At 44.6% G+C, this 26,222-nt stretch overlaps 1 protein-coding gene across 1 annotated transcript in view; it reads left to right on the top strand.

Moving 5' to 3' along the window:
* Positions 1–26,222, top strand: part of ABCC4 (ATP binding cassette subfamily C member 4) — a 220,749-nt gene that overhangs the window by 88,196 nt on the left and 106,331 nt on the right. Inside the window, exons 10-19 of the mRNA XM_060128752.1 lie at positions 518–607; positions 1,803–1,994; positions 6,773–6,867; positions 7,095–7,181; positions 13,196–13,292; positions 16,524–16,733; positions 18,095–18,235; positions 19,060–19,097; positions 19,493–19,587; positions 21,303–21,449. Of these exons, the coding sequence (XP_059984735.1) occupies positions 518–607; positions 1,803–1,994; positions 6,773–6,867; positions 7,095–7,181; positions 13,196–13,292; positions 16,524–16,733; positions 18,095–18,235; positions 19,060–19,097; positions 19,493–19,587; positions 21,303–21,449 (1,192 nt within the window). The remainder of the gene's footprint in view (positions 1–517; positions 608–1,802; positions 1,995–6,772; positions 6,868–7,094; positions 7,182–13,195; positions 13,293–16,523; positions 16,734–18,094; positions 18,236–19,059; positions 19,098–19,492; positions 19,588–21,302; positions 21,450–26,222) is intronic.

Below are 26,222 nucleotides of genomic sequence, written 5' to 3'. Positions count from 1 at the left end.
CATTACTGAGATTCATTCTTTATCAAGTGAAAATAAAGAGATAAGTGGAGATGTCAAATTCTTAGTAGAGGACCAGCCATGATATGTACTTACACTGCCACCCTGTGGAGAGGAGTGAAGTAAACAACACCAATGGCTCTAATGAAAACTTACAAATGATTAAAAACCTCCCATACTGGATATTCTATTAATTATATTATATTAATAAGCTAGTGTGCATCATGGAGTTTGCATTTCGAGGACGGGCCGTGTCATTTCAAGTACTTAAATTCTGTGGGTGTCTAGAGCTGTGTCCGTATGAAAATCTGGCAAAAGTAGTAGGCTTCCTAAAGGCAACTAGAGCTGTTTCAAAGGTGTTTTTTGATGAAGAGGCCCCCAGGACTCACTATCTTAAAATCGGAAGGACGAACATGTGGGTTATATTAGCATATCAACGACTTACGTTATTTTCTCTACTTTCTGAAGTTCGCTTTTTTATTTTATTGAAATGAACCGTTTTGTAAACTTAAATTTGCAGGCATCAGAAACCCCAACTCTACGAGGCCTTTCGTTTACTGTCAGACCCGGTGAGCTATTAGCTGTGGTCGGACCCGTGGGAGCAGGAAAGGTAAGTTACGATGCCTTTCGGCAGCTTGATGCAATGCCACAGCCCCTGTGAAGTTCTCAGAGTCGAGCCCAGAGCTGTAGGTAACACAGTTTGAATTGGGTGTATCTCAAACAGCATTTCTCTGTTGCATGGAACATTAGTTTTGCAAGAAGGTTGCATGTCCAAATAAACGTGCATAAATGCCCATTTTGTTTTCCTTCCTGGTGCTTCCTGTTACACAGTTGGGAACTGCTTGCCGGGACTTTGGCCGTCTCAGTGAAGGAAATGGTTTATGTGACAGCTGTCCGGGACAGACTGAGACCGTGGGGGCTTCTTTCTGTCACAGTGGGCCCTCCAGGGGGTCTGGAGGCTGTCATGGCTCTTCCGGGAAGCTCTGAGCATTGCCTCATGTGACTTGAGTTGGGCCCGTCAGTGCACGTGTAGTGAGTGTGCAGCCATGTGCTGGAGCTGAAGATGCAGACGTGAGCAAGCCGCAGACGCCTCTGCCCTCCAGAGGCAGCCAGGTTCTGGGGCGAGACAGATACGCAGGCAGATCATTTCAGCCCAGTGTGGTGAGCGCTGTGATGCTGTGGACGCAGACGCGCCACCCCTGTGTGTTGTTAAAGATTTGAAGGACATGTGCACGTGCACTTGGTCTGAAACAACAAAATACAGGAACCTAAACGTGGGATATGTACACGAGGGGGTGCTGATTTAAGTTATGATGGAGTTTTGCTCTTTGGACACGACTCACTTCGGAGTATTTTAAAAAATAATCATCTTTCGATATATTATTCATAGAAAGCTTTGTTTAAGAACAAGTGTTTGTCAAGTAAAGGATACCCGGATGCAGGAACAACTGCACTAAACATCAGATACATGAAACTACACGTTCTGCTGGGCTGCTCTGCTAGTTAAGGATGTTAAACATTCTAACTTAGTCTTTGCTGAGTAGAGCATTTCAGTTGCGGGAAACTCTTGGGCAGTTTAGATTGTCATAGTATTATATTAATATTCCTTATCAATCATTAGCGTACATTGACCAGTAGTGTTATTTTCAATTTTTTTGTCTCAACTGCCACAGCTGTACTTTATCCTCTTTTAAAGGAAAGGGTTCTATCATTTATCAAGCGCCCAGGGTGGGGACAGTTGTTCTGCGGGGCGTGTCCGTCCTGAGTGCTGCCTGTTCACGCGTGTGTGTTGCCATCTGTTTCAGTCGTCACTGTTGAGTGCTGTGCTGGGGGAGCTGCCCCCGAGCCAGGGGCTGGTCAGCGTGCACGGGAGGATCGCGTATGTTTCTCAGCAGCCCTGGGTGTTTTCAGGAACTCTGAGGAGTAATATTCTATTTGGGAAGAAATATGAAAAAGAACGATATGAAAAAGTAATAAAGGCTTGTGCTTTGAAAAAGGTGAGTCATGACTTTTGAGTTGCATATACTCGAATTTCAAATGATGATAGTGTTGGGTTAAACTACAAGGTTTGTTAAAAGATCTTTTAATGTTGTTTAATGCTTTTAAGCTGGTCTTCTGGATGAACATGTACACACGTATGCTACCGTTTGAATTCTGATGTGGTAACGACGCTCACAGAATGCCTTTTTGGGGGAGGGGACTGTTTCACTTTGTGAAGTTTCATTCACTTTTACCTTCGTTTTTTAATGCACAATTACAAACATTTGTGAAAATAGAGAGCACAGTGTAATGAACTCTCAGTTACCCACCCCCAGCTTCAGCCAGGATCGGCTCGTGGCCAGTCTTGCTGCCTCTCTACCCCTGCCCACTGCCGGCCCCACTCCCACCCCAGATTATTCTGAAGAAGATCCTAGGCCTCAGATTAGTTCATCTGTAAACATTTCACTAGTTTTCTCTAAAAGACCTTTGGAAAAAAATTACCCCATTATTACACCTGAAAAGTAACCTGAATTTCCTGAATATCATCAGTGTTCTCGTCAGTGTTTCCATGTTGTTAATCATCTCAGTGGGAAATTTCTTTAACCATTGGCTTGAGTCGGGCTCCACGTAAGGTCTGCGCCCTGCACCTGGTTGATGCCTCCCTGGTCCCTTTCATTCTCTAGGTTTCCCTCTCCGCTTCACTTTTGACTTGTAATTTATTATTTAAAGAAAAAGTAATGCTTTAACATTTCTTCTTAATACGGCCTATTTTCATTGGGGAAGAGATTGTTTTCAGAAATGACATTGAATTTCATAGAAAATGGAAAATGAAACATTTCTCTGTACCTGGGGATTTAAACGAAATTAGTGAATCAGTTATGCAAACTGAACTTAGCTTGTAGGATAATATAATTTAGTGAAACAAAAGAAAAAATGTAAATACTGATAAATACTGTGTTATTCTCTTTGGTTATAAAAATCTGCATAATGGCGTTAAAGAGCTCCCCCCCCCCCCCCCGCCCGCCCGCCCGCCCGCCCGCCCGGGGTCTGGTCAGAGCAGTCTGAGCTTCGTATTGTTCTTTTATACTGTGAGGAAAAGGCTGGGACAGGGTTTCAAAGGTGTGGTGTTAAAGGCCTGTGTGGAAATAGTTACTCTGCTTGAACAATGGCTTGAACATCATAGACTGTGTGAGATGAGTAGCATTTGATGATGTGCTGGGCACAACACAATTGTTTGCTTGTTTAATGGGCTTCTGTTTCCTTCTCGTGAGTTATGGTTAATGGGAGATTTTTCGTTTACAGAAGTGAAGTAAAGTTGACAGTAATGAGGTAGAATTTTTAAAAAATGATATACGAAAAGGGGAAATGCAAATGTAAAACAGTAAGAAAAATAGCTCTCATTTATTCAGAGTCCATGTGGAAGTCATTTTTCTGTTTGTCACTCACATGCAAGCACACATGACAAGGTGTATGAGTTATTAATCTTTTACAAGGCTCTTCGATGTTACCATCCTCATTTTATAGTTAGTAAAACCGAGGCTTGAGAGATGGAATGCCTCACCTCTACATTTGCAGCTCAGGTTTAAGACCCAAGGGGGTCAATGCTTTGCCCCAGCCCCGTGGGGTGATGGGACCAGTAAGTCGGGCCGTGTTCTGGGGCTTCACCCACCCTCGGGTGTCCCTGCGGCACAGACCCTGGTGGGAAGGGGCCCCTGCGGGATTGGGCTGCACAGCGATTCTTCTGTACGTGATGTGAGGTTTATAAATACGTACTGCTCTCCTGTTGTGCTGCGTGGTCGGGACATAGAATTGGGGCCCCTCGTGTCCATTCCCTCCTTGGCAGGAAGGGAGGCCCAGGGCGGAGAAGGAGCGGAGAGCAGAGTCCTGGCCCCGGCTTCGTCACTTGCCTGCTGTCACTTTGGACACGTCCCGTTTCCTGCCTGGGCCTCTGACGTTTCTGCAGCAAAATGAGGGTGTTGGGTCAGAGGGTTTCCAAGAGGTTTTGCTGCTGCTCTGAAATGGAATCTATGTGTCAATGAATGGTCATAAGACCGTTACAGGTAATATTGGTGTCGTGGAATTATTTTGACCTGTAGATACAGAGACTACATGTGTAGTAGGAAAAAAAAGTGTGGCCTTTGGAGAGAAATGGTCCTGAGTAGTAATTTCAGGTGTTTCTCTGTTTCCTTTTTATAAAATGAGGGGGAGGTGTGGGTTTGTTGTAAAGAGAAAGGCAATGTTTGTAAAATGCAAACCTGCCAGGTTTTCAGTAAATACACACATAGAAACAAAAATAATAAAGATTTCTTTTTATGGGTGGTTCCCATAAAATAGGAAAAAGCAGCATTTCTTTTATTACATATCTTAATAACTAGATGCTTTATACTAGATCTAATTGAAGTACGTGTTTAACCTCATTGAGCCGAAAACGTATCTGTAGTTAAAATATAAAGTAATCACATTTGGCAACGTCGAATTAAGCTGATGCCATATTCAAAGTGACCCTACAGGGAGTTATACAACACAATGTAGGGAACCACCTAATAATGTTTGGCCTGCTGTAGGGATCGTGTTTAAACTGCAAGGCTTAGGAGATAGAAGGTTCAGGGAATGAGTTTCAGTTTCTCTATTTAGTAGGGAAAAAATCATGTGATTTCAGCTGCTTTTCTGAACCTCACCTGGCCTCAGTTTCATCATCTTTAAAATGGAAATCATAGTGCTATCGGCCAAATGGATTTAAAGCTGTGATGAAAGGCAGTTTTACGCTGTTTGACTCTGGAACCCAGCCCTCCTCTGCCAGGGGCTCACGTCAGGTCCCCGTTAAATATTTTAACAGTCTGTTCCATGTTTGTACACGAAGTCTCTAGCATCCCTAAAGGGCCCTTGATGTGCTTCTGGACAGATGGCATCAAACCAGCGTCGCCATTTCCTAGTTTTCCTGTAGTTTGTGTGTCTGCTTTTCATTGAAAATTGGTGAAGAAGAATACCTTCCTGTCAGTGGGAGGAATTGTAATATATGGTGAACTCAGGCTTTTCCCCTTTAACCTAATCAGAAAATGGTGGCTGGGAAATCAGCCTGACTTGGATTTTACTTCAAATCGTCTAAAATGTGTTCCCATTCGTGGCTGGTCCTGAAATAGACTGCAGAGCTAACAGCACACTGGAAGTCCTCCTACCAGGCTTGGAGAGAGAGCCTGTTTCTTACGCCCTGACTGTGCTCGAGTGGGTCTAAGTGCCTTTTCTAAAACATGGTTCGGGTTGCCGCACTACAGTGTGGTGCTGTTTTGAGAAGGAAACCAAAACAGCATAAAATGGAGGCCTAAAAACTAAGCAGAACAGTTTGCAAGGACTGTCATCAGTGAAACAGAGGCCAAGTAAACTGTGTGTGTGTGTGTGTGTGTGTATGTGGAAGGCTGGGAACGTATCTTAAAACGGCTTATTGTATCTCAGGAAAACCCAAAGCAAGCGATGGTAGTAAAGAATTAAGGTGAAAAAATGATGAATTTTCATGACAGAGCAATTGCTGCTTTTCATCTGATGCTCCGCATTTAAGCTTTGAGTGTACAGGGCACCTGTGTGTGCCTGTGTGTCTTTGTGGCTGTCAGGGAGGGTTATGACGGGGATGGTCTCTTTCTTTTCCTCGTGGTCATGTGCTTTGCGTGTCGTGATTCACACTGTGCGTGGGTTTTCACTGTTGGTGTGATGAGAAAATAGGCCTCAATCACCAATAGCAAGTTACAGTCCCTTCACGTCCTTATTCCGTTTATGGAGGGTGTTTGTACACTTGTTTTGATTCTCACAGGATCCTTGAGTTTAGTGATTGTTTCTGCAGCACATTTCTGTAGAAGTTGAAAATGAGACTTAGGGATTTCAAACGACTGGTTTATCATGGAGATCCCAGTGTGCCACTAGTTCTCTCCCCAGATTTGCTGAAGTAGAGACCAAGAAATGAGGACTTCATTTGTAGAAAGGTAGTCTGTGTATCCTAGGTTGATGCCTGAGGGGTTTAGTAGAAAACAAACTCTGCAAACTCTGCTTGTCTATGCCAGGATCTGTCAGATGATAATTATAGGCAATCTAAATCTAAGCCTGCTTCACCCTCCAACAGATCTACTCAAACCCCCTCTGAACTGAGCCCTTGTCGACCCCAGTAGTGACTCACTTTCCCTCCTTTACCCCCTATCCCCCTAAGCCGGCTTCCTTTTTCTTCTAGTCCTTAGTACTTGCACTCATGTTAATTTTCCATCTCCCATCACGGAAAGAAACCCTAGGGACTTTGTTTCCTCTTGGATGAATTCCTTGTGCCCAGAACACTGCCTGGTATATAGTTAATCCTCAATAAATGTGTGTCAAAATAGTCAACTGCATAGATGCTGTGAAAAACTACAGAATGAAAAAAAATGAAAAGCCCTGAGAGGTTTTTTTTAACGTTTAATGTTACAATTTAGTCACTATAAAATATACCCATTGCTGTTGATCAAATACTTTTATAAAGAACTGATGCTAGAAGGTTAGCATGATAAGAGGAGAACACATTTTATGTGGTTTTTTTGCGGTACGCGGGCCTCTCGCTGTTGTGGCCTCTCCCGTTGCGGAGCACAGGCTCCGGACGCGCAGGCTCAGCGGCCATGGCTCACGGGCCCAGCCGCTCCGCGGCCCGTGGGATCCTCCCGGACCGGGGCACGAACCCGTGTCCCCTGCATCGGCAGGCGGACTCTCAACCACTGCGCCACCAGGGAAGCCCGAGAACACATTTGAAATCTTTCTCTTTTTCCCCTTTTCTGTCTCCGTGTAGGATTTACAGCTTTTGGAGGATGGAGACCTAACTGTGATAGGAGACCGGGGAACCACGCTGAGTGGAGGCCAGAAAGCCCGGGTCAACCTCGCCAGGTAAATGGCGTTTCAGTTGCCTTCCTGCCCCTCCCTCCTCCATGGCTCCTAGTGGAAGTGAGCACGCAGACCCCGCTCACCGGGTGGGCCCTGTGTGAAGCAGGGTCTTGGCCCTTTTCCATGGGCTCTTGGAATGAATAATGATTTTCTGGACACCATCTTGATTCAAAGATGGGACACAGGAAGCTTGAAGCGTCCTTCTCCTGACATCTCTCTACGTTTCCTAGAGCCGTGTATCAGGATGCAGACGTCTACCTCCTGGACGATCCGCTCAGTGCAGTAGATGCAGAAGTGAGCAGGCACCTGTTCGAGCTGTGAGTTTGCTCCTGTTTTCTATCATTTCTGCTTTCCAGGAACCCCGCAGAGATCAGGGAAGAGAGCTCAGGAGGGCGTGTGTGCTTCAGGAGACTCAGCTCATTCTGCCCTGGCGTCCCTGTCCCCCCTCCCTTCCCTCCACAGAAGATCCGTCCTAGAGAACTTTTGCATGAGGATGAGGTCGAGATAGGAAAATGCAGAAGGAGCTTGCAGTGTGTGGAGGCCAGTGCAGTCCATGCTTTGGGGAGGAGAGGAACAGATGGCAGATTTCCCCTTGCTGCTTGTAGTTGACAGCCACACATTGTGGGTGGATCCAGCCCCAGCAGTAAGAAAGGCGACGTACGTACGGTTTTTAAATCAGAGAGCGGGACTCAGTAGCCTGGTACTTGGCTGCCGGTCCTTTTCCTCCATCAATTGTTTAAGGCACGTTAGAATCGAAGTTCTCAGTAGTGACATAGGGCTTCCATGGAAAGGCCTAGCTGGTTTATGCTTATTATTGTATCGGTTTGGAAATACTTAATGAAGTCTAGAATTTAAGAATGATTTTTCGTCCACCTCAGAGTATGACTTCAAATATTTAACATTGCTTCATGGACGCTCACTAGAATTAATACTTAGACCCACATTGTAGGGTTAAGTTGAATTTCAAACTCGGTATCTAATACCTGGCTGAAATGCTGACTTTCATTTTGAGTTTCTGGAATTTGTTGTCAGTGGCTCTTGTTTGGCCACGGAACCCCAGAAGCAGAACAGCTCTGATGCTTTTCTGTGTATCATGTGTCCCAACACACGCTGACTGAGGCCTCTGTGGAGTCTAGACTGGCCTCTTCGAAAGCCTCGTGAACTTGCTTTTTCTGAAACGCCACCCACATCTACCCCACGGTTAGTTACCTTGCTGTTGTTCACCTTGTTAAAGCCAACGAGCCCTTCCAGCTGCACTTAGTAAAGCCCTACTGTGTACACTGAGATCCATGCCCTTACAGAGGCTATTGTTCAAAACCTCTCAGTTTACAGAGGAGAACAGTGAGCCAGGAGAGGGGAAGGACCCACACGGGGCAGAATAAGGGAGACCGAGACGTTCAGCTCTCATTTCTGCCTCTAAGGAATCTGTCTCTATGGAGCTTGTTGAGACAGATGCCTGGGAAAGGTCAGCAGAGTCGCGGTTTAGAGGGTTTGGATATAGGATGGTAGATGCTAAGTGGAAGTAGAAGTGGGCAGCTGTAGGCTTTCAGGTGAAGTTGGAAGGCTCCCTGTGCACTGGCCTTAGCGGGAAGTGCCCTGTGGGCCTGCAGGCTGGAAGGGTTGTGGAGGCTGAGAATAGGATTCAGCTCCTTTTGCTAAAGGAGCAGCAGCACAGGTGCAGAGGTGGGAAGGAGCAAGGCTGTGAGAAGGGCAGCAAGCACGTCCTCGCCTGGAGGATGCAGGTCCTACGGCAGAGAGAAGCATTGGAAATTCTCGCCGTCAGTCCCTCTTAGTTTGCTGGGGCTCTGTCTGTCCAGGCTGCTCTCACAGGAGACCATAGACTGGGCAGCTAAGAAATAACAGAAATTTATCTCTCATAGTTCTGGAAGCTGGGAAAGCCCAAGGTCAAGGCACCGTCAGATTTGGTGTCTGGTGAGAGCCCGATTCCTGTGTCTTCACATGGCAGAAGGGGTGAGGGAGCCGTTTGGGTTCCTTATATAGGGATACTGATCCCATTCATGCAGGCTCTGCCCTCATGACCTAATCACCTCCCTACGGCCCCATATCCAGTACCTTCACTATGGGGATTAGGTTTCAGCGTATGAATTTTGAGGAAAAAAACAGTCTGCAGCAGCCTGTTACATGGTGAAGGCTGGAAGGTCAAGATCAAGGTGTGGGCAGGTTTGGTTGCTGCGGAAACCTCTCTTCCTGACTTCCGATGGCATCCTCCTCGCCGTGTCCTCTCGCTGTGTCCGCACGTGGTCTGTTCTCTGTCCATGTGCCCTGCTCTTAGGTATTGGGCTCCTCTGTTTCTTTTTTTCTTTTTTTTTTTTTTTTTGCGGTACGCGGGCCTCTCACTGCTGTGGCCTCTCCCGTTGTGGAGCACAGGCTCTGGACGCGCAGACTCAGGGGCCGTGGCTCATGGGACCGGCCGCTCCGCGGCATGTGGGATCTTCCCGGACCGGGGCACGAACCCGCGTCCCCTGCATCGGCAGGCGGATTCCCAACCACTGCGCCACCAGGGAAGCCCGGGCTCCTCTGTTTCTGAGGACCCCAGTCAGATTGGATTAGGCCCAGCGTAATTAAGGGTAACAATTATTTCTTTAAAGGCCCTGTCACCAGATACTAAGGTACTGGCGAATAATGTGTCAACATGAATTTTTCTGGGGAAAAACTTCATTCGCAGCAAGTCCTAAGTAGCATAGTAAAGAGGCTTTCGCAGAGTCAGCAGTGTGAGAGAGAGACGGGTGAGGCAGCCCTGAGCTCTGGGTACTGGGAGCTGGGATTCCACATCCACTAAGCAGGGGCCGTTGGCGGGTTCCACCAAAGTCTGTGTGTAACTTGTGCTCCGCTTTGGGTGGTGAGAGAGCTCTGGAGATCGATGGTGCTGATGGCTGCATGACAGTCTGAATGTACTGAATGCTACTGAGCTGTATGCTTAATAATAGTTGAAATGGTAAATTTTACATTATGTATATTTTACCACAATAAAAAAAAGTGCCCAAGTTAGCACTGAATCTTTCAGCACACAAGAGCAGGGCAGCCGACACGTGGCATGGCCTCCAGCTCTCTGATCTGACTCCCTTTCCCCACCCTCTCCTGATGGTGACTTTATGAATTTTCCCTTAGGGAAGTGCCTTGTGGCTTGTCACGGGTTCAGTGAAAGGGCGCTAATGCCGTGACAGAGGTTCCCCACCCCCTATCCTCCTGGCATCACGGGCTGTTCAGCCTCCCTGTTCCCAGGGTGCTTATTACCCCAGAAGTTCTCCCAAGTTCTTCTAACAGAGGCAGTATTTATAGCTGTTGGGTTTAATGACCTTGGATGTACACTTGATAGAAGCAAGCTTGTTCAGACTGTTGTTTGCTAATCAGAACCACATTCTCTGGGGAAACTTAGGGCAGGGAGCACGAATGCAATTTAGGAAATCGCTCAGCAGCAACTGGAGAATGTTCTCAACGGGTTAGAAAATTGGATGGAACAGTGTGCTCTGAAAGATGGTGGTCGTGTCGAAGCTTAGTAATGGGGAGTGTTTTGTATTAAAAGTGAACGAAGTGCACTTCTACTTGCTGTTGACAGTTTCCTTCAGTCATGAATATATATTGAAGGTTGTTAAGGTTTGTGAATTTTCCAACTCTACGTTGTAAACCTTAAGTGGATTCTCTCACCTACAGAAGGTTAGAGCCTTAGGTGAACTGATGCAGTCTCACCTGTGTCCAGCTGTGGACCCCGTTTTGGTTCAGAGAGCCCCACGTCGCCAGACCCCCCCGGCTCCTGCGTCACCAGCTCTTCGGGCCTGTCCTGGTCAGATGCCCTCGCTGCTGTCCACGCGGTTCGCCCTCTCTGCTCCGGCCCCTCACAGACGCCCCTCATGTTCAGGCTGCAGATCCAGGTCCTGAGACGGAGAACGAGCTCCTTTGCCACCTGCCCCCATCAGCCTTTCCAGCTGGCCCTCACACCCACTCGGCCTTCCGGCCGTGCCGGCTTTGTGGCGGGCCCTTTCTCACACCTGTCTGTCTGTCTGTGTGTAGGTACTGCTCCCTCTGTGCTAGAGCCCCTGCCTTTCCCTCCTGTTCCTTCAGGGGGAGCCTGTGCCCTTCTGTCTTCCCACAGCCCTCGGTGGGTTGCACTTGACCGTTCATCGGTCCTCCCCACCCCGCTATAAGCTGTGAATGCATGAAGACGCCTTAGCAGGGCATGTTCTGTCCCAGGACCCTTGGACCTGCTGTGCCTTCTTCTAGGGACGTTTCCCCAGATAGGCTCCCGTGTCACCCCCATCTGAGGCAGCAGCCCCCCTTGCTTTCCTTCAGAGCACACATCACGGCCCGACAGTGCATCTTCTGTACTTGTTCAGTGTGTCCCTCTGTTCACGGTGCGGAGTAGCGTCTGCTTCCTTCACCTGTGGATGTATGCTCGACAGTTAAGACTGTGCCTGGTATCTCACCAAAGCCTGTCGAACGAATGAATGTAGACAGGTGCTCTTTTTCATTCTTATTTGATTCACTCTGCTACGGGATGTACCCCCTGTTAACACAGCCCTTATATAGGAATATATATAGTATTATAGGATTAACACAGCCCTTATATAGGAATAATGCTTAAAGAACTCATCCCTGAATCAATTATTTTTGTATGGTATGTCTTGGAAATCTTTACTCTTAAAAACTTGGAAGACAGATTATTTTCCTAGAGATTTGGATTAAAAGTCTTAATTAGGAATAAATTTGTAGCCATCAACTGATCACTTTATTGTAATTATTTATATTACCTTTTCTGTGATGGAATTACAGGAAGAAAACATTCTAGAACTTTTGGGTAGCTCTGTCTTGGACATGGCAGCCCATTAGATTTGATGAACATCTGCCTTCAGTGGCTATTGACAGATAATTTTGAATTTAGGAGAAACAATTCCATGAAAAGCTTTAGTGCTAAGTCTGAAAAGGTGTTTACTTGGTCAAGAAATTTAGTACAAAATCTGAACTAAGACATGTCAAAAGGTGAAAATAAGTCCGTTTCGACATAATGGAGCGATGGTGTATGTGTCTACGTCCTGAGCTCTCGCTTCTGATCACAGACCCAGTGTCCAGCGTGTCCCCTTTAGGACTTTTCTGTCCTGAGTCCAGAGCACATGACTGCTCGTGGGTGAGGAGGAGTGCAGGCGGGGCTGACGTGTACTGAGCGATTGGTGGTTTGATTTCTCAGAACAGGTGGGTGAGTTGTCATTGGCCTTGTTTTGAGATGAAGACACTGAGGTGTAGTAGCTTGTCCGACGCTGTCGGGCTCGTGAGAGGGATTGAGCTGCAGTCTGCTGCCTCCAGACTCTGCACCTGGCTCACTCAGCAGGCTGAGCTGTGGCCCAGGTCCCTGAGGTTTGCTCTGCGAGGGTCTCAGGCACCCAGCGTACACGCCTGGAGCCCTGCCTTGTGGTCACCGGAGCCCTGGATCCGGCTACTAGCTTCCCCAGAGGGGTTGTAGACCCCTGTGGGATGAGCCTGGGGCTGAGTCCCTAGGGGTCTGCATTTAAAATGTGGAGCAGTTTGAGGGGTTACTGTAAAAAAAAAACAACACTGAAGTTTGAATACTTGAGGGGGTTTTGGCTAAGAGAATTGGCGTCGGTTGAGCCACTGGATGACTTCCACTGTGACGTGGACCATTTGGACTCTCATCTTTCATTTTCACATTCAGAAAGTTTTCAGTGCAAATGAAATAAGATTTACTTCCTGGATGAGACTGGGAGTGTTGTAGAGACTGATCAAGGCCATGATACCATTTGTTTTCAATCTAATGTTATTTGGGAAGAAATGTCTACAAAATGCAATCTGGCTAAGGTTACTGAGAAGCTATGACTTTTTTAGGGGGGTTAATATGTACATCATAAACAATCACCTGGGAAACTGTCTACGAAAAGTGTGTCCATTTTTACATGACATAGATCACTCTTCTCCCATTCTCAGCATAGGTGTAAAGTAATTCGTATTGTAATTCAGTCAACTTTTGGAATCTCAGTTTTGCTCCATTGTTTTTCACTGTGAACTATGTAAATAATTGTTCAGATCCGTTTTAGGAAAAACAGCTTAGCAGTTGGTGCGTCTTTCACTGGACTGCTTTTTAGCATTTTTTAGTGGAGCTAGATTCAAACTTGCTGCTGACTTGAGGACCTAGTTGAATTGATTGATTTATATTTGTATTTAATTTGTATTCATACTGGTATTTGAAGTAAAGAACTTTGACTGCTGTCTTGTCTTTTTCTCATTATGTTTTCAAATTCTCTGCTTCCAGTTTGGAGCGCCTCCACTAACGTGCTTTTGCACGCTGTACCTTTTACATTTGTAGGTGTATTTGTCAAGCCTTGTATCAGAAGATCACAATCCTAGTGACACATCAGTTGCAGTACCTAAAAGCTGCAAGTCAGATTCTGATACTGAAAGATGTAAGTAATTTCTAAAAGTCTGTGCAAATTGCTAGCACTCAGTTGTGTTGAAGGCCAGCCCTCCCTGCAGGTCACTCTCCTTGGATTCTTCGTAAACTCCCTTTTCTACCTCAGTTTTATGCCCCCCTTTTCTCAGAGCTGGTATCCATGGCTTTGAGGATGGATCCAAAGCCCTTAGAAATGTCCCTGTTGCACTCTAAGCCACAGAAGTCCTCAACTGTATAAAAGTGCTGCTGCAGAGTTGCTGAATTATCAGTGTTGCTGTGAAAATTGTTAAGGATAATGATGCTATTTGATTTAGAACTTTTTATTTTCCCCTTCCACAACCTAAATCAAAGTGTATTATTTGGAAATTAGAGATACTGAGACATGTTTTTATCCACCTGTTTGTTATACAGTTTGCCTAAAGAGCATCTTTCATTAATCCCAAAATGGGTAACCGAGCACCCCCAGTTAGAGATGCCCACTCTGCTGGTTTACCCAGTTGCTTTGTCTCAGTGCTCAGATCTTTTTATGTGTGATACGTGTGAGATTGTGTGCAGCAGGAGGAGAAAGCCCTCCCTTCCCAGGGCTCCCATTCTTATGGGGACAGATGTGATGAAAGAGGGGGTGGGGCTGATATCCTGGCTTCCTCCCTGAGGAGCTGGTGCCTCTTCGGCCTGAGGGACACGAAGGTGCGGGCCATCCAGGCACCTGGGGGAGGGGGGTCCTAAGGAAGGAGCTGAGCTGGCAGGTTGGAGGAATGGCAGGAAGGCCAGCGTGTCTGAGGAGAGGGAGCGGGGGGCCGTGGAGGGCGCTGGTCTCTGAGCAGTGGGCGGCAGGCCAGGAAGTGGGATGGAAGCCACTGGACGGTCCAGAGCAGGGGAGTGATGTGGTCTGAGGTGGGATTTAAAAGATTCCTCCAATGTTCGCTGGACGGGCAACAGCAGAAACAGAAGTCTTGGTTTTGTTGAGAAGATTCTAGAGCTGCCATAGCAAAGTACTGAAGACTACTTGGCTTAAAACAACAGAAATGTATCTTCTCACTGTTCTGTAGGCTGCAAGTCCCAAATCAAGGTGCTGGCAGGGCCGTGCGCTCCCTGAAGGCTCTAGGGAAGAATCCTCCCTTCCAGCTTCTGGGGTTCACCGGCCTTCCTTGGCGTTCCTTGGCTTACAGCTGCAGGACTGTAGTCTCTGCCCCTGATGTCACGTGGCCATTGTCCCCGTGTCTGTCTTAGGCTCTTCTCTTCTCATAAGGACATCAGTTGTATTGGATTTAAGGCTTCCCTACTCCAGCATGACGCCGTCTTTCCTTCATTAGGTGTGCAAAGAAGCTGTATCCAAATAAGGTCACGTTCAGAGGTGTCATGTTTAGGGCTTGAACATATGTTTTTTGGGGGGCCACCATTCATCGAATGCACAACAACTCACGCGTTTGGGGGTTGAGTAGAGATTATTGAGAATTCTGCCGAGTTAGTGGTGGTTTTATGCTTCGCTCCTTGTTTGCCTGTGTTCCTCAGCACTTCCATCGTGAACCCTTGTCTGTCCCAATAGGCCCTCACTTATGAAATGAATTTCTGCCATAAGAAAGAGTATTAAAATGCAGATCCTCTATTCCTCCCTAAATCGGGGCCTCAGATTCTTCCAACTTGAGGATAATGAATTTCATATGCAGAGACATGATGCTAGTGTGGTAAAGCTCCAGCATTAGCAGTATTAATGAGCACAGAATCGGTGATTGTCAGTGACCTGGGCGACCAGAATAACCAGTGTGTGGATGTGTCAGGGCCCCCTTGTTGCTTGTTCTGAGGAGACCACCCTCAGCTTTAGTACTGTCAGAACAAGCAGTTATCCGCTGGTGAGCACCCTTGGGTGAGTTGGGGTCCATCCTTACTGTTTGTCTGGTCCCTCTCTCACAGTAGTGAGGGGGTGACTGCCTCCCCGTCCCTTCAGAATTATCAACGTTTGGCTGCAGAGTAAAATTGCTTTCTGTGTACCACTAGTCATTTCCCTGTGCATCTTACAGATAACTAAGTAGAAAGTTGTAATTTCCTTCAAGAAGGTGTATGCATTTTGCTTCCCAAGTGGAGCAAGACACAATATATCCTGAATAATTTTCTAGTTCTGCAGTGTCAGGTGGTACCCAAAGGCTTCACTGGGTTTCTCCCAGTGGCCCGCCTCAGGGGATAGGGTGAGAAGGGGTATCAGCTGGGGTCCTGGCCCACCTTCTTCCATCTGTCTTGCCTTCACCAGAGATGCCCTCCTTTGTTTAGTTTTTTTTTATTCTCTCGTTTTAAAATTAGTTTTATATATATATATATATATATATATATATATATATGTATGTATAAACTTTTTATTTAATATTGGAGTATAGACAGTGAACAATGTTGTGATAGTTTCAGGCGCACAGCAGAGGGACTCAGCCATACTGCCTTAACCAGAGCTGCCCTCCTTTGTTTAGTTTTGCGTCCTGGGATTTCCCATATTTTGTTTGCAACTGAATGAACCAGCTGTGTCTTTTTTTGTATGGTGAAAAAATAGAAATCTTCTGCACATTACTTTATATAACTTTGTAAGTGAGGGAAACTGCAGTGATGTGTCACATATGTTAAAAGAAAATGATTAGACTGGCTGTAGTTGAAGCAGTTGCCTGATTTGGGGAAGACTGGCTGCTTGTGATGGGTTGTTCGTTCCTAAGTTCTTTCTCAGACTAAAGTGCATTGGTTCTGGCTGAAGTTTTCGCTTGTGGCGTGGGGTACCAAGGCATTAGAGCCATCCCAGTCTTAGGGCCTCCTTGTTTAGCTACTTTATCAGGTGGAATATTGAATTTTCTAACTTCTGCGTTTGTGGGGAGGTTGTAAAGACCGTGAAGACGCCGCGACGCCACTCGTGGGTTCTCTCAATTCCCATGTTGTCTAAACAGACTATATTGATACTCCCACCAACATCTGTGCTTTCTGCTTCCCTGAAGATGCCCATGATAGTTACGTCAGTGGTCTGCATTTTAAATTCATGATCACACATTTCTTTCATATCCCCCAGTACCTAACGCAGGGTGTGGCAGAGAACCGAATGCTCAGTTCAGTTGAACTGAACTGGATTTGTTAACCAGAATTTCAGATCTAAGGATCATTTTTTTAACAAAAATCATACTTTAAGATTAATTTACTTCTCTTGACCAGTATTTACATTATATTAGTATTATCAAATGCAAATGCATTCCTTTCAAATTCTTTATTGTTCTTTTAGGGAGAAATGGTGCAAAAGGGGACGTACACTGAGTTCCTGAAATCTGGGATAGATTTTGGTTCCATTTTAAAGAAGGAGAATGAGGAGACTGAGCCATCTACAGTTCCAGGATCTCCAGCTCTGAGGAATCGCACCTTTTCCGAGTCCTCAGTTTGGTCTCAACAGTCTTCCAGACCCTCGTTGAAAGATGCCGCTCCAGAGGACCAAGATGTGAGTTTGTCATCCTGCAAATGCCCTGGTCTGTCTGCTCTCGGTGGACTCGTGGACCTTCAGTCTGCTCCGCGCGTGACATCTTCGTTTGTCCCGAAGTAGATCCTAAGTTGCCTAGGCCTTATTCCGTGGAATTGGTAGAATTAAAAGAGCATGCAGGGAGCAAGCCTGATTAGGGTTCTTCTTTGGGTGTAGGGTCGAGAATCTTATGGACTCCCGTAGTGGGTCTACTGCTATGAATTCCAGGATGCATGTGATATTGACATTAGAACTCTTCATGTTACCATAGTTAAAATCGTACTTGCTCTGGTAGACCCTGGCTTCCCTTGTTCATCCAGAGGCTTAATTTGAAGAACCCCTCATACCCAGCCTGCTATGACTTACATTAAATCAGCTACGGTTCCTACATGTTGGAATGTTCTGGCAGTGCAGGTGACTGATGGTGGTATTTTTCCCCATTGTCAGATGGCCTGCGATAGGCCAAAGGTAGCATGTCCAAAGGACCTGACACATAGTAGACACTTTGGAGTTAGTTCTTGTCTGTCTTTCTTATCTTTCAAGACCGAGAACCACACCTTATCCACCTTGCATTTCCAGTGGCCAGCATAGAGCCCAGGACATCCATAGCCCATGTGACTCTATAATGTATTCTAAGTCCTCCAGACAGAAATGCAGAAATGCACTAGATCTCCCTTAGAAACATGCACAGGTGTTCCTCGATATCCAGTCCCTCACTATCCAAACCCGGGAGCCTGGATGATTCTGATAAGTGTTCAGATTAGTCAGTCGCTCACATTCCAAACTCAGGAATCCCTCTCTGAAATTCAGGAACCAAACAGATTTGGATCATATGCTGTTCCCCTGCTATCCAAACTCACATGTCTCCAGCTCACAGTGTGACCTCAGTTTACTCTATTTAACTAATATTTTGAACCCACACTTTGTTTTATGTTTCTATAGTTGAGTGACATAAATAAACTAGAGGGGTACTTTAGCTACATAACATTTTGTATAATTATTTTGGAAAAAGCTTCTGCATTTATAGTTTAATCAGTTATGTTGTAAGGGGGCTATCAATCATGGTGTTCTAATTTAAGCAAAGGTCCCCAAGAACATTGTGTAAATGGTATTCCTTATCTCTAATAGATTCCTAGAAGTAGCACGGTTGGGTAAATGCATACATGGTTTGGCTAGATACTTCCACACCTTTCTCTGTGGGAGGTGGACCATCTTGCACGCTCCTATCAGCATATAAGTTGTGTCTCTTTCCCCACAGCTTTGCAGTGGAGGTCACTGTTGAATTCGAAAAATTGTAGGGTTCATTATTTATATTTTTGTCTCTCACTGCCTTTCCTTTCCAGACTGAGAATATACAGGTTACACTATCTGAGGAGAGCCGTTTGGAAGGAAAAGTCGGTTTTAAGGCCTACAAAAATTACTTCACAGCCGGTGCTCCCTGGCTTATCATCCTTTTCCTTATTCCAGTAAACATCGCAGCTCAGGTAAGTAAGGACGTTTATTTCGATTTGTGCCCTAAGGTTGAGACTTATAATACTCTTTATACTGTATTATTTATTTTACTGTATTATTATTTTTAATATGTATATTAAGGGATTTATTTCAGAACACTGACTCCGTGAGATTGTGGGATCTAGCTGGGTGAATCTGAAATCAGAAAGGCAGGTGTGTGGGCTGGAACCCCAGGCAGGAGCTGACCCTGCAGTTTTGAGGCAGAATTTCTTCCTTCTCCAGGAAGCGTCAGGTATTGCTCTTAAGGCCTTCGTCTGACTGGAGAAGGCCCATCACACTGCACTGTTCAGGGCAATGTTCTTTACTTAAGTTCTGACGATAGATGTGAACCACATCTACAAAATACCTTAACAGCAATATCTAGATGAGAGTTTCACTGAGTCACTGGAGACTGGGCTAGCCAAGCTGACACAGAAAACTGACCATCACAGTACCTGTCAAGCTTTTTTCCTTTGAAAAATCCTGACATTTATACAATTATTAACTGTATTTTGCAGTCCACTGGGATTTGCACTGAAAAGCGTTAATATGTGCGGAGCAAAATAAGTGAGACTTACTGGGTGTTGTGTGTCCGTGACAGAGAGATTCTAGGAAAAATCTGAAGTCTTTTAAAGATTTTAAAGTGTATGATGCCCTTCCCTGACCTGTGGTTCTCTGGGGTGTGGGGCTTGCCCCTGACCTGAGCTGGAAGGGCCGTCTCCGTTCTCTGGAGCCTTTCCGTCACCCATTCTAGTGAGTGGGGTTTTGAGGGGGTCAGTCATGTCAGTGTTTGAGTGATTGTTGTTTCCTGCTCCAGGTTGCCTACGTCCTTCAGGACTGGTGGCTTTCATACTGGTGAGTGATTCCTGGTCTGACCCAAAGTGCTAAGAAATCGACACGAATCCTCAGTTTCCCACACAGTCATGGGGGCGGGGGGGGATGGGGCTTGTTTAGCCTCCTCTTCTGATCCGCACGTAGTTTCCCTGAAGAAAAGTTAAAGTTCCTGCTGGTGGGTGTGACCCTCCCATGGTCTCTCCTGATGTCTGACCCTTAGCGGGTTCCTTACAGACAATTTTGAGAACTGTAAGTCATGATTCAAATTGAATTTTTATAAGGTAGACAGACACAGGGCCTTGTGAGCTGGGAAACATTTTCCAGCATAAAACATGACCCCTAAATCGAGGTTCATTTTTTTTTGTATTTACCTAATTCCATCTATTGCGTAATGTTTTTTCTTCCCTGTTCCATAGGGCGAATGAACAGAGTGCCCTGAATGTCACTGTTAATGGACAAGGAAATGTAACTGAAAAACTCGATTTATACTGGTACTTAGGAATTTACTCAGGTAAAATGGAATCATCTGGTCTATTATACGAGAGTCTGAGGTGCTTACTATGAGCCTGTGTGAGCAACTAGGGCTTCCAGGAGTAATTCAGTAATGTCTTAACAGATTAAGAGTCTGAGTCGCATTTATTCTGTGAATTAATTAGAATAATTATTTTTAAAATCTACTAGAAGAGAGAGGTTGAATGAAAACTCTTAATTTGCTCTGTACTGGATTTTGGAAGTTAAACCAGGATTGCACATTCAGAAAACCAGCCACTGGAAATATGTGGCTATTGTCTACTCTAATAGGTTGCTTTAGCTAAATCTTATATCATTATATGGATGGGCAAGAGGATTAGAAACGGATCCCCACCCTGTGGTTCGGATTGTTCCAATTCTTTCTGAATAAACCTTGGCTTTTATGGACCTTGGATGAAATCCTCTGGCAGCAAGGGCCCCCACATAAAAGCATTATTCCCTCGTAGGTATGCAAAACTCCCCTTCGCCACATTGCTCATCTCTTGGGCTTCACTAATTACTTAAGAGAGAAGCTAAGCAGGGAGAAATCCAGTGTCTGGGAATTAGGATTCCGAGTCTTTCTTACCTTGAGATCACAATGTTATCGTGTCCGCAACTGTGCGATTAATTTAACTTCTGGCTTGCCAGGCTAATATTAACATGGCTGTCTGTTTTCACAAGAGTGCCTAGAATATATGTAGCTTTTAAAAGGAAATCCTCATCTAAAATTTTAAATATTCCCACAGGGAAATACTCACACAAGCCTTCTGCAAAGATAGAGTGAGTTATCTTTGTAAGAACGTACTCACTGAAATTTTGTGTGTATTTCGTTGATCTCTTGCTAAGAAATCTAAGCCCATTAGCTGTTTACCTTCTCAGTTGGTGGACTATGAGGGCTTAAAGGAAGAAGGAAGGGATTTTGTTATACATTCATATAGGATGGTGGGCTAAGGAAAGTGCCTATTGATGGAATCCAGGAATTTGAGCGGTTTTCAGGGTTTAAACAAGTGTTGTGTCATCTAAAGGGAAAAAAGTACTTGGTGGAATATTTATTACAGAAGTTATTCTATTTAGCATTGTGAGTTCAAAAGATCTTAGGGGAGGGTATTTTAATTTTTAGGTGCATAGTAAGTACTCATATCACTAACAAAACGGAATTTAAATGATGATTATTTATAATTTGTATTTTTCTTACAATTCAGTTAGTTAGAAGTAGATTTTCTGCTTGAAAATTAGTGTGGTATTGTCAGATTCTTTAAAGCTACTTGGGCTTTGTCTACAAGGAAATGGTAGTAAATCATTTCTCCTGTTACCTGTTAATTCACATGCTGTTACCAAAGCATATCACAATATTAGATTGAGACATGTTGTAATTAGTAAGATTTCAAATGCGAAGAAGGGACCATCAACTACTTTTTAAAATTATCTTTCTTCTGAGCTTTTAGTAGAATGTATAATTGAATTAGGAAATCCTTGAATGAAATGTTATTTTACACTTGATGTTTTTCCCCATGAGGTTTCTGTTTAATGAGAGGAATACCATGATTTTGATATTCTTCTTTTTAAATGTACCTTGTGAATGCATTAAACTCTTTTAGAACCCAGATGCTTAATGGAATAAAGTATTTACATAATATCTTTATAAGCTGCGTGGCATGGTTTAGCATCCTTGAAGAAAAGGCAGAGATCTTGTGCTGAGTGGTTTCTCTATTTCAGGGTTAACTGTATCTGCCGTCCTTTTTGGCATCGCCAGATCTCTGTTGGTTTTCTACGTCCTTGTTAGTTCCTCACAAACTTTGCACAACCAAATGTTCGAGTCCATTTTGAGAGCTCCAGTATTGTTCTTTGATAGAAACCCAACAGGTAAGTCAGACACCAAGTTTCTCAGTAAATATGTCTTGTTATCGTACTTAATGCCTGATTACGTTTGATATTTGAGATGCTTGGAAGAAAATCACTGCATGTTGATCCATTTTCTACAAAAAGCTTTGCTGCTATTTTTTGCCTACGAGAGGCTATCTGAATATAGAGGCATATAAGCTTTTATTCCAGTTTATGTGTGTGTGGAAAGATAAGTGTACGCTCACTTTGCAGAATGATTTAGGAACCGATTTGTTGTGTGGCAAATGAAACACCCTACATTTAATGCAAATATATTTAAATATTTTTGGCTAGTTGCTAAAATATTGGCTGTGTTATATTCTGTTAAGGTAGGTTGTCTGCTAGAACCTTCTTATAATGAATCTCTACACGACAGGCTGTGTGTTTCTTTCTTTCATTTCCCATCCGCTTGTGGAATCACAGAGCTCTGGCATGTGCTGTGACTATGAGGTTTACCTAGAATGGTAATGAAAAATTAATTAAAACCCAAGATTAGTGAAATGTAAACATCCTTTTCAATAAAATTAACTGTGTAATTTACATTGGGCTTTTGGTGACATGTAAGAGGCCTTGTGGTACACAGCAGGTGGGTCTTCAGTAGTAAGTTTCTGGATATGAGTGTCCCTGGAGGTTTTTCAGTGGTTGCTTCCTCCACACTCAGGCCTTTGACCCATCTTGCTCCTGACCCGGGCTCCTATGAAGAGTTAGTTCATCAGCATACATGCCCTCTCTGTTCACTTGGTTCGACTTGTGGTGAGGCCCAGGGTGGCTTTGTTTTTGCAGGCAATGATTGACAGTACCTTTCAAGGCAGGGATGGGGGCGGGAGGGAGGACAGGAGTAGCCTTGGCCTGGCCATCAACTAGCCATGTGACCAAGGCCAAAGCAGATACATACTGCTGAGCAGGCGAATCTCAAGGCAGGATGTTGTCTGCCTTGTAAACGTATGGACTCTGGAGCCAGCTGCCTGGGTTCAGTTCTGGTGCTAGTTACTAATAGTAATAGTCCGTTAACGTGATATCAATATTTATGTGTTGGTTATTTAATTTCTCTGTGTCTCAGTTTTATCTGTAAAATGGGGGTGCTGTTCACACACTCATTAATATATTGATACTGTTAGAATTAATTAGGTTAATACATTCACAGCGCTTAGCATACGGTCAGTGCCTAATGAACCTTAGTGACTATGAATACATGGTATCTGGGAACATCCCCTCCTGTGAAATGGGAACAACTGCTGCCCCTCCTGTTTCCCAAGACTGTCGTGAGGATTCAGGAAGACTGTGCAGGGCGGCATGTTGTGCAGATTTATTCAGCACACGTTGTTCAGTCCAGGCACTGTGCAGAGCACAGGACGGTAAACGGCAGAGGTCCACACAGATCTCGAGGATTATGTGCTATTATGGCTGTGAAGTTGCTTCAATTTGTCAGTTAATGTGAAAACTACAGCCATAAAGTTGGGAGCAGTAAGTGGGACTGGATGTCTGTTATCACAGCCTCTGAGTGCTGGTGACCACAGTTAACCAGGCTCTTCATGTTCAAGACCTGTAGGCTTCTTCAGACGCTGGTTTATTTGTTATTCAAGGATTCGGGACCACGTTTAAATCTTTGAGGTCGCTCGTCTTAGAGCGGCCGGCACGCTCATGTTTACCTCGCTTCCCCCTCCTGTATGTATTAGCAGGACTTGATTCCTTCAAGAAAATAGAAGCCCAAATAAGTACTACAAACATAGGCCTAGTTTGCCCAAAAGGTGTAGGGACCAAGGATTATCTATTTACTCTTTTAGTGGTAGATGAAAACTTTTTTTAATTAAAAATTTTAAGTGATCGAGTTTAATTTTCTGTTTGGATAAAAATTTTGTACTTTTTACAGTTGGAAAAAGTACAGATTCTTACATGGGTAAGAATTATGCCTCTTAGTTGACATTACTGATTGTGTATAGCCTAGTAATTATATAATACTTTTTAAAACTCCCCTCTACAGTAGAGAGATGGACATGCTTGACTTTTAAGTTGCATTAAATATCTGCATTTGATGCGTCCAAGTTCCCAGCATAAAGTTGTGGCCCCTGAGTTCCAGAGTATGTTCTCCAGGTAGCGTGGAGCGATCAGGAAGCATATCCTTCCATTGTCACAGCACACTCTCCGGGAGACCCCAGGGGTGAGTAAGTTTCCTGTGAGTTCAGGATCCTGACAGCCTCCCAGAGTTAGAAAAGGGAGGGAGAGGAAGGACTCTGGCCAGTGTGTAGAGTTGGCATGGTGGCTGATGGGAGCTGGAAACTCCAGGCAGAGGCCCATCGGATCTGCCCCATACCCAGTCTGGCTGGGATTTGCAAGCAGTTCGCCAGAGTTCCCTCCTGCCCACTTGTGCCGGTAGATTCTCACTGACCCTGAACTGGATTGTCACTATGCCTTTTATACATTCATCCATTGGTGGGAATGCTCCAGATGTCCTGTCTCCCTTCTCGTGCTTCATCTCGGATCCTCGTGAACTTTGTTAGACACTCGGGTACTCTGCACTTATGCTAAGAACCAGGCCTCCAGGGGAAGTTCCTGAAACACGGGTTGTCCTACCAAAGTCCCAAGTTCACTTGTATTTTAAGAAGGAGGGCAGAGTCAGCCTGGCAAGTGTGCAGTTCTTCTGTATAGCATAGTTTCTCCGCCTGCAGTTGGACATTCCAGGAAGCTGATTTTAAAGAGGGTTCCATCCCTCTAAGCTCCAGTGGCTATGTTACTCTCCATTTTGAATCCTTGTATTGGGCGCATGAAGTTTACTTAGTTTGTTTATGTAATTTGATACCTTATTGCCTACTGGTCTTTCATAATCTGTTCCTTAGAATGGCGAAAGCAGTGTTTCTTTTTTCTCTTTTCTTCTTACCTTCCCATTAGCTCACCATCTCTCTGCTGTGCTTTCTTCCTTCGATGTATTTTAGTAATGGTACTGTGTGTGTTTATTAAGGTGCCACACATTTCCAGGGGCCCCGACATTTCTTACACGATTTGGCTGCAGCTGGATTTGAATAGTATAGAGCCTTTGCAGATGTGGGCTGTGTCCCTGTGCTGTTTGCTGCGTCCACCTCTTCCTAGCCAATCTTTGTCTTTTATCGCCAAAGCTGCATTTCACTTGTATCAGATCTTCATACACAGGTAACGCAAATCTCAGGTCAAAAGTAAATCAGTTAGAAATTTAGAGATCATTACTATTTTGAATCCAAATTGTGTTTCCGTTGAACAGGCAGAAGTTGTTTTATTTTCTACATCTGACACAAGAGGGCAGCATGATCTACATTATTTCAGGGATATAATGTAAGGGGCACCTTATTGCAAGATCTGCTTTTTTTGTATTAAAGATTTCTTGGAAATTCCATTTTTATGTCTTGAATCTTTGTATTTTGTAGTATTGATACAGAATTTTAAAAACACTGTTGTGGTTTATTATGTGTGAAACAGTAAACTCTTGTTGTCCTGAAATATCTAGCATTTCAAACAAGGTATTTAGATCTCTCTCTCTTTTTTTTTTTTTAATAACAAGTTTGGTTGTTTTTTTTTTTTTCGGCTGCGCAGGGCGGCATGCAGGGTCTTAGTTCCCCTACCAGGGATCGAACCTGCCCTCCTAGCCGTGGAAGCACGGAGTCTTAACCACTGGACTGCCAGGGATTTCTTAGCTTATGTGTTGTACCCTAGTCACTGGAATAGACTGCTGTTGACTTTTTTTTTTCTTGGCTGCTTTGGTTGCTGCGCGCCGGCTTTCTTTAGTTGCGGCGAGCAGGGGCTATTCTTAGTCGTGGTGCACAGGCTTCTCATTGCGGTGCCTTCTCCTGTTGCGGAACATGGGCTCCAAGTGAGCCGGCTTCAGTAGTTGTGGCACGCAGGCTCTAGAGCGCAGGCTCAGTAGTTGTGGTGCACGGGCTTAGCTGCTCCGCGGCAGGTGGGATGGGATCTTCCCGGGACAGGGATCGAACCCGCGTCGCCTGCATTGGCAAGTGGATTCTTAACCACTGCACCACCCGGGAAGCCCCGCTGCTGACGTCTTGACTGGATACATTTTAATTCCTGAAGGGTAAAATACGGTCAGTTGTAGGACCTGAGTCAAACATGAGTTTTGTAAGAAATATGACCACACAGTTTCTTCCATTTTCATCCATGCCATCAGAGTCAGCAGAAATATTTTATTCTTATCAAGTGTCTAGAATTTCACCCTTTGTTTTGGAGAAAAGATGAGAAGAGGGTTGTCCTGCTTTTTCATGCCTAATCCTTGTGACAAGACACTTGGCTGAGTGCTTGGAGTGCAATGGATTCCGGATAAATAATTGTTTATTTTCTGTCAGTTTGCTAATTTGGCTCTAAGAAACTGTGCCACCGGCGTTGCTAGATGTCGTATTTCTTCTCTTACGGAAACGCGAAGTTAATTGGATTGTGGCCAGTATGTTCATTTCACGCAACTTATTTTTCTGCAGTGTGCGTACACGTGTTAGTTCACTTATTTATGCATTCAGTGTAAAAAGAAAAGGTACAAATGTATATCTTTAGTTTTTCTTTACAGATCAAGTTAAGTTAGAGCTAACGCATTATCAAAAGAGAAAAAGTACTAATTTCTTTTGTTCTTTTTATTCTTCTGGTAGCACTACAGTCTAAGAGAAGACATATTCTCTTATCTTCTGTAATCAGAACTCTAGAATTGCCCTAAGGATTAATATTTCCAACTTGACTGAGTGGGAAATGAGGCTCTGCAGATTTCACGCATGTAAAATACCCCGA

The sequence above is a fragment of the Lagenorhynchus albirostris genome, chromosome 18, assembly GCF_949774975.1.
Source record: "Lagenorhynchus albirostris chromosome 18, mLagAlb1.1, whole genome shotgun sequence".
NCBI classification, from domain to species: Eukaryota; Metazoa; Chordata; class Mammalia; order Artiodactyla; family Delphinidae; genus Lagenorhynchus; species Lagenorhynchus albirostris.
The sequence above is the reverse complement of the archived record's forward strand: the minus strand, read 5'-3'. Positions and strand labels throughout refer to the sequence as shown.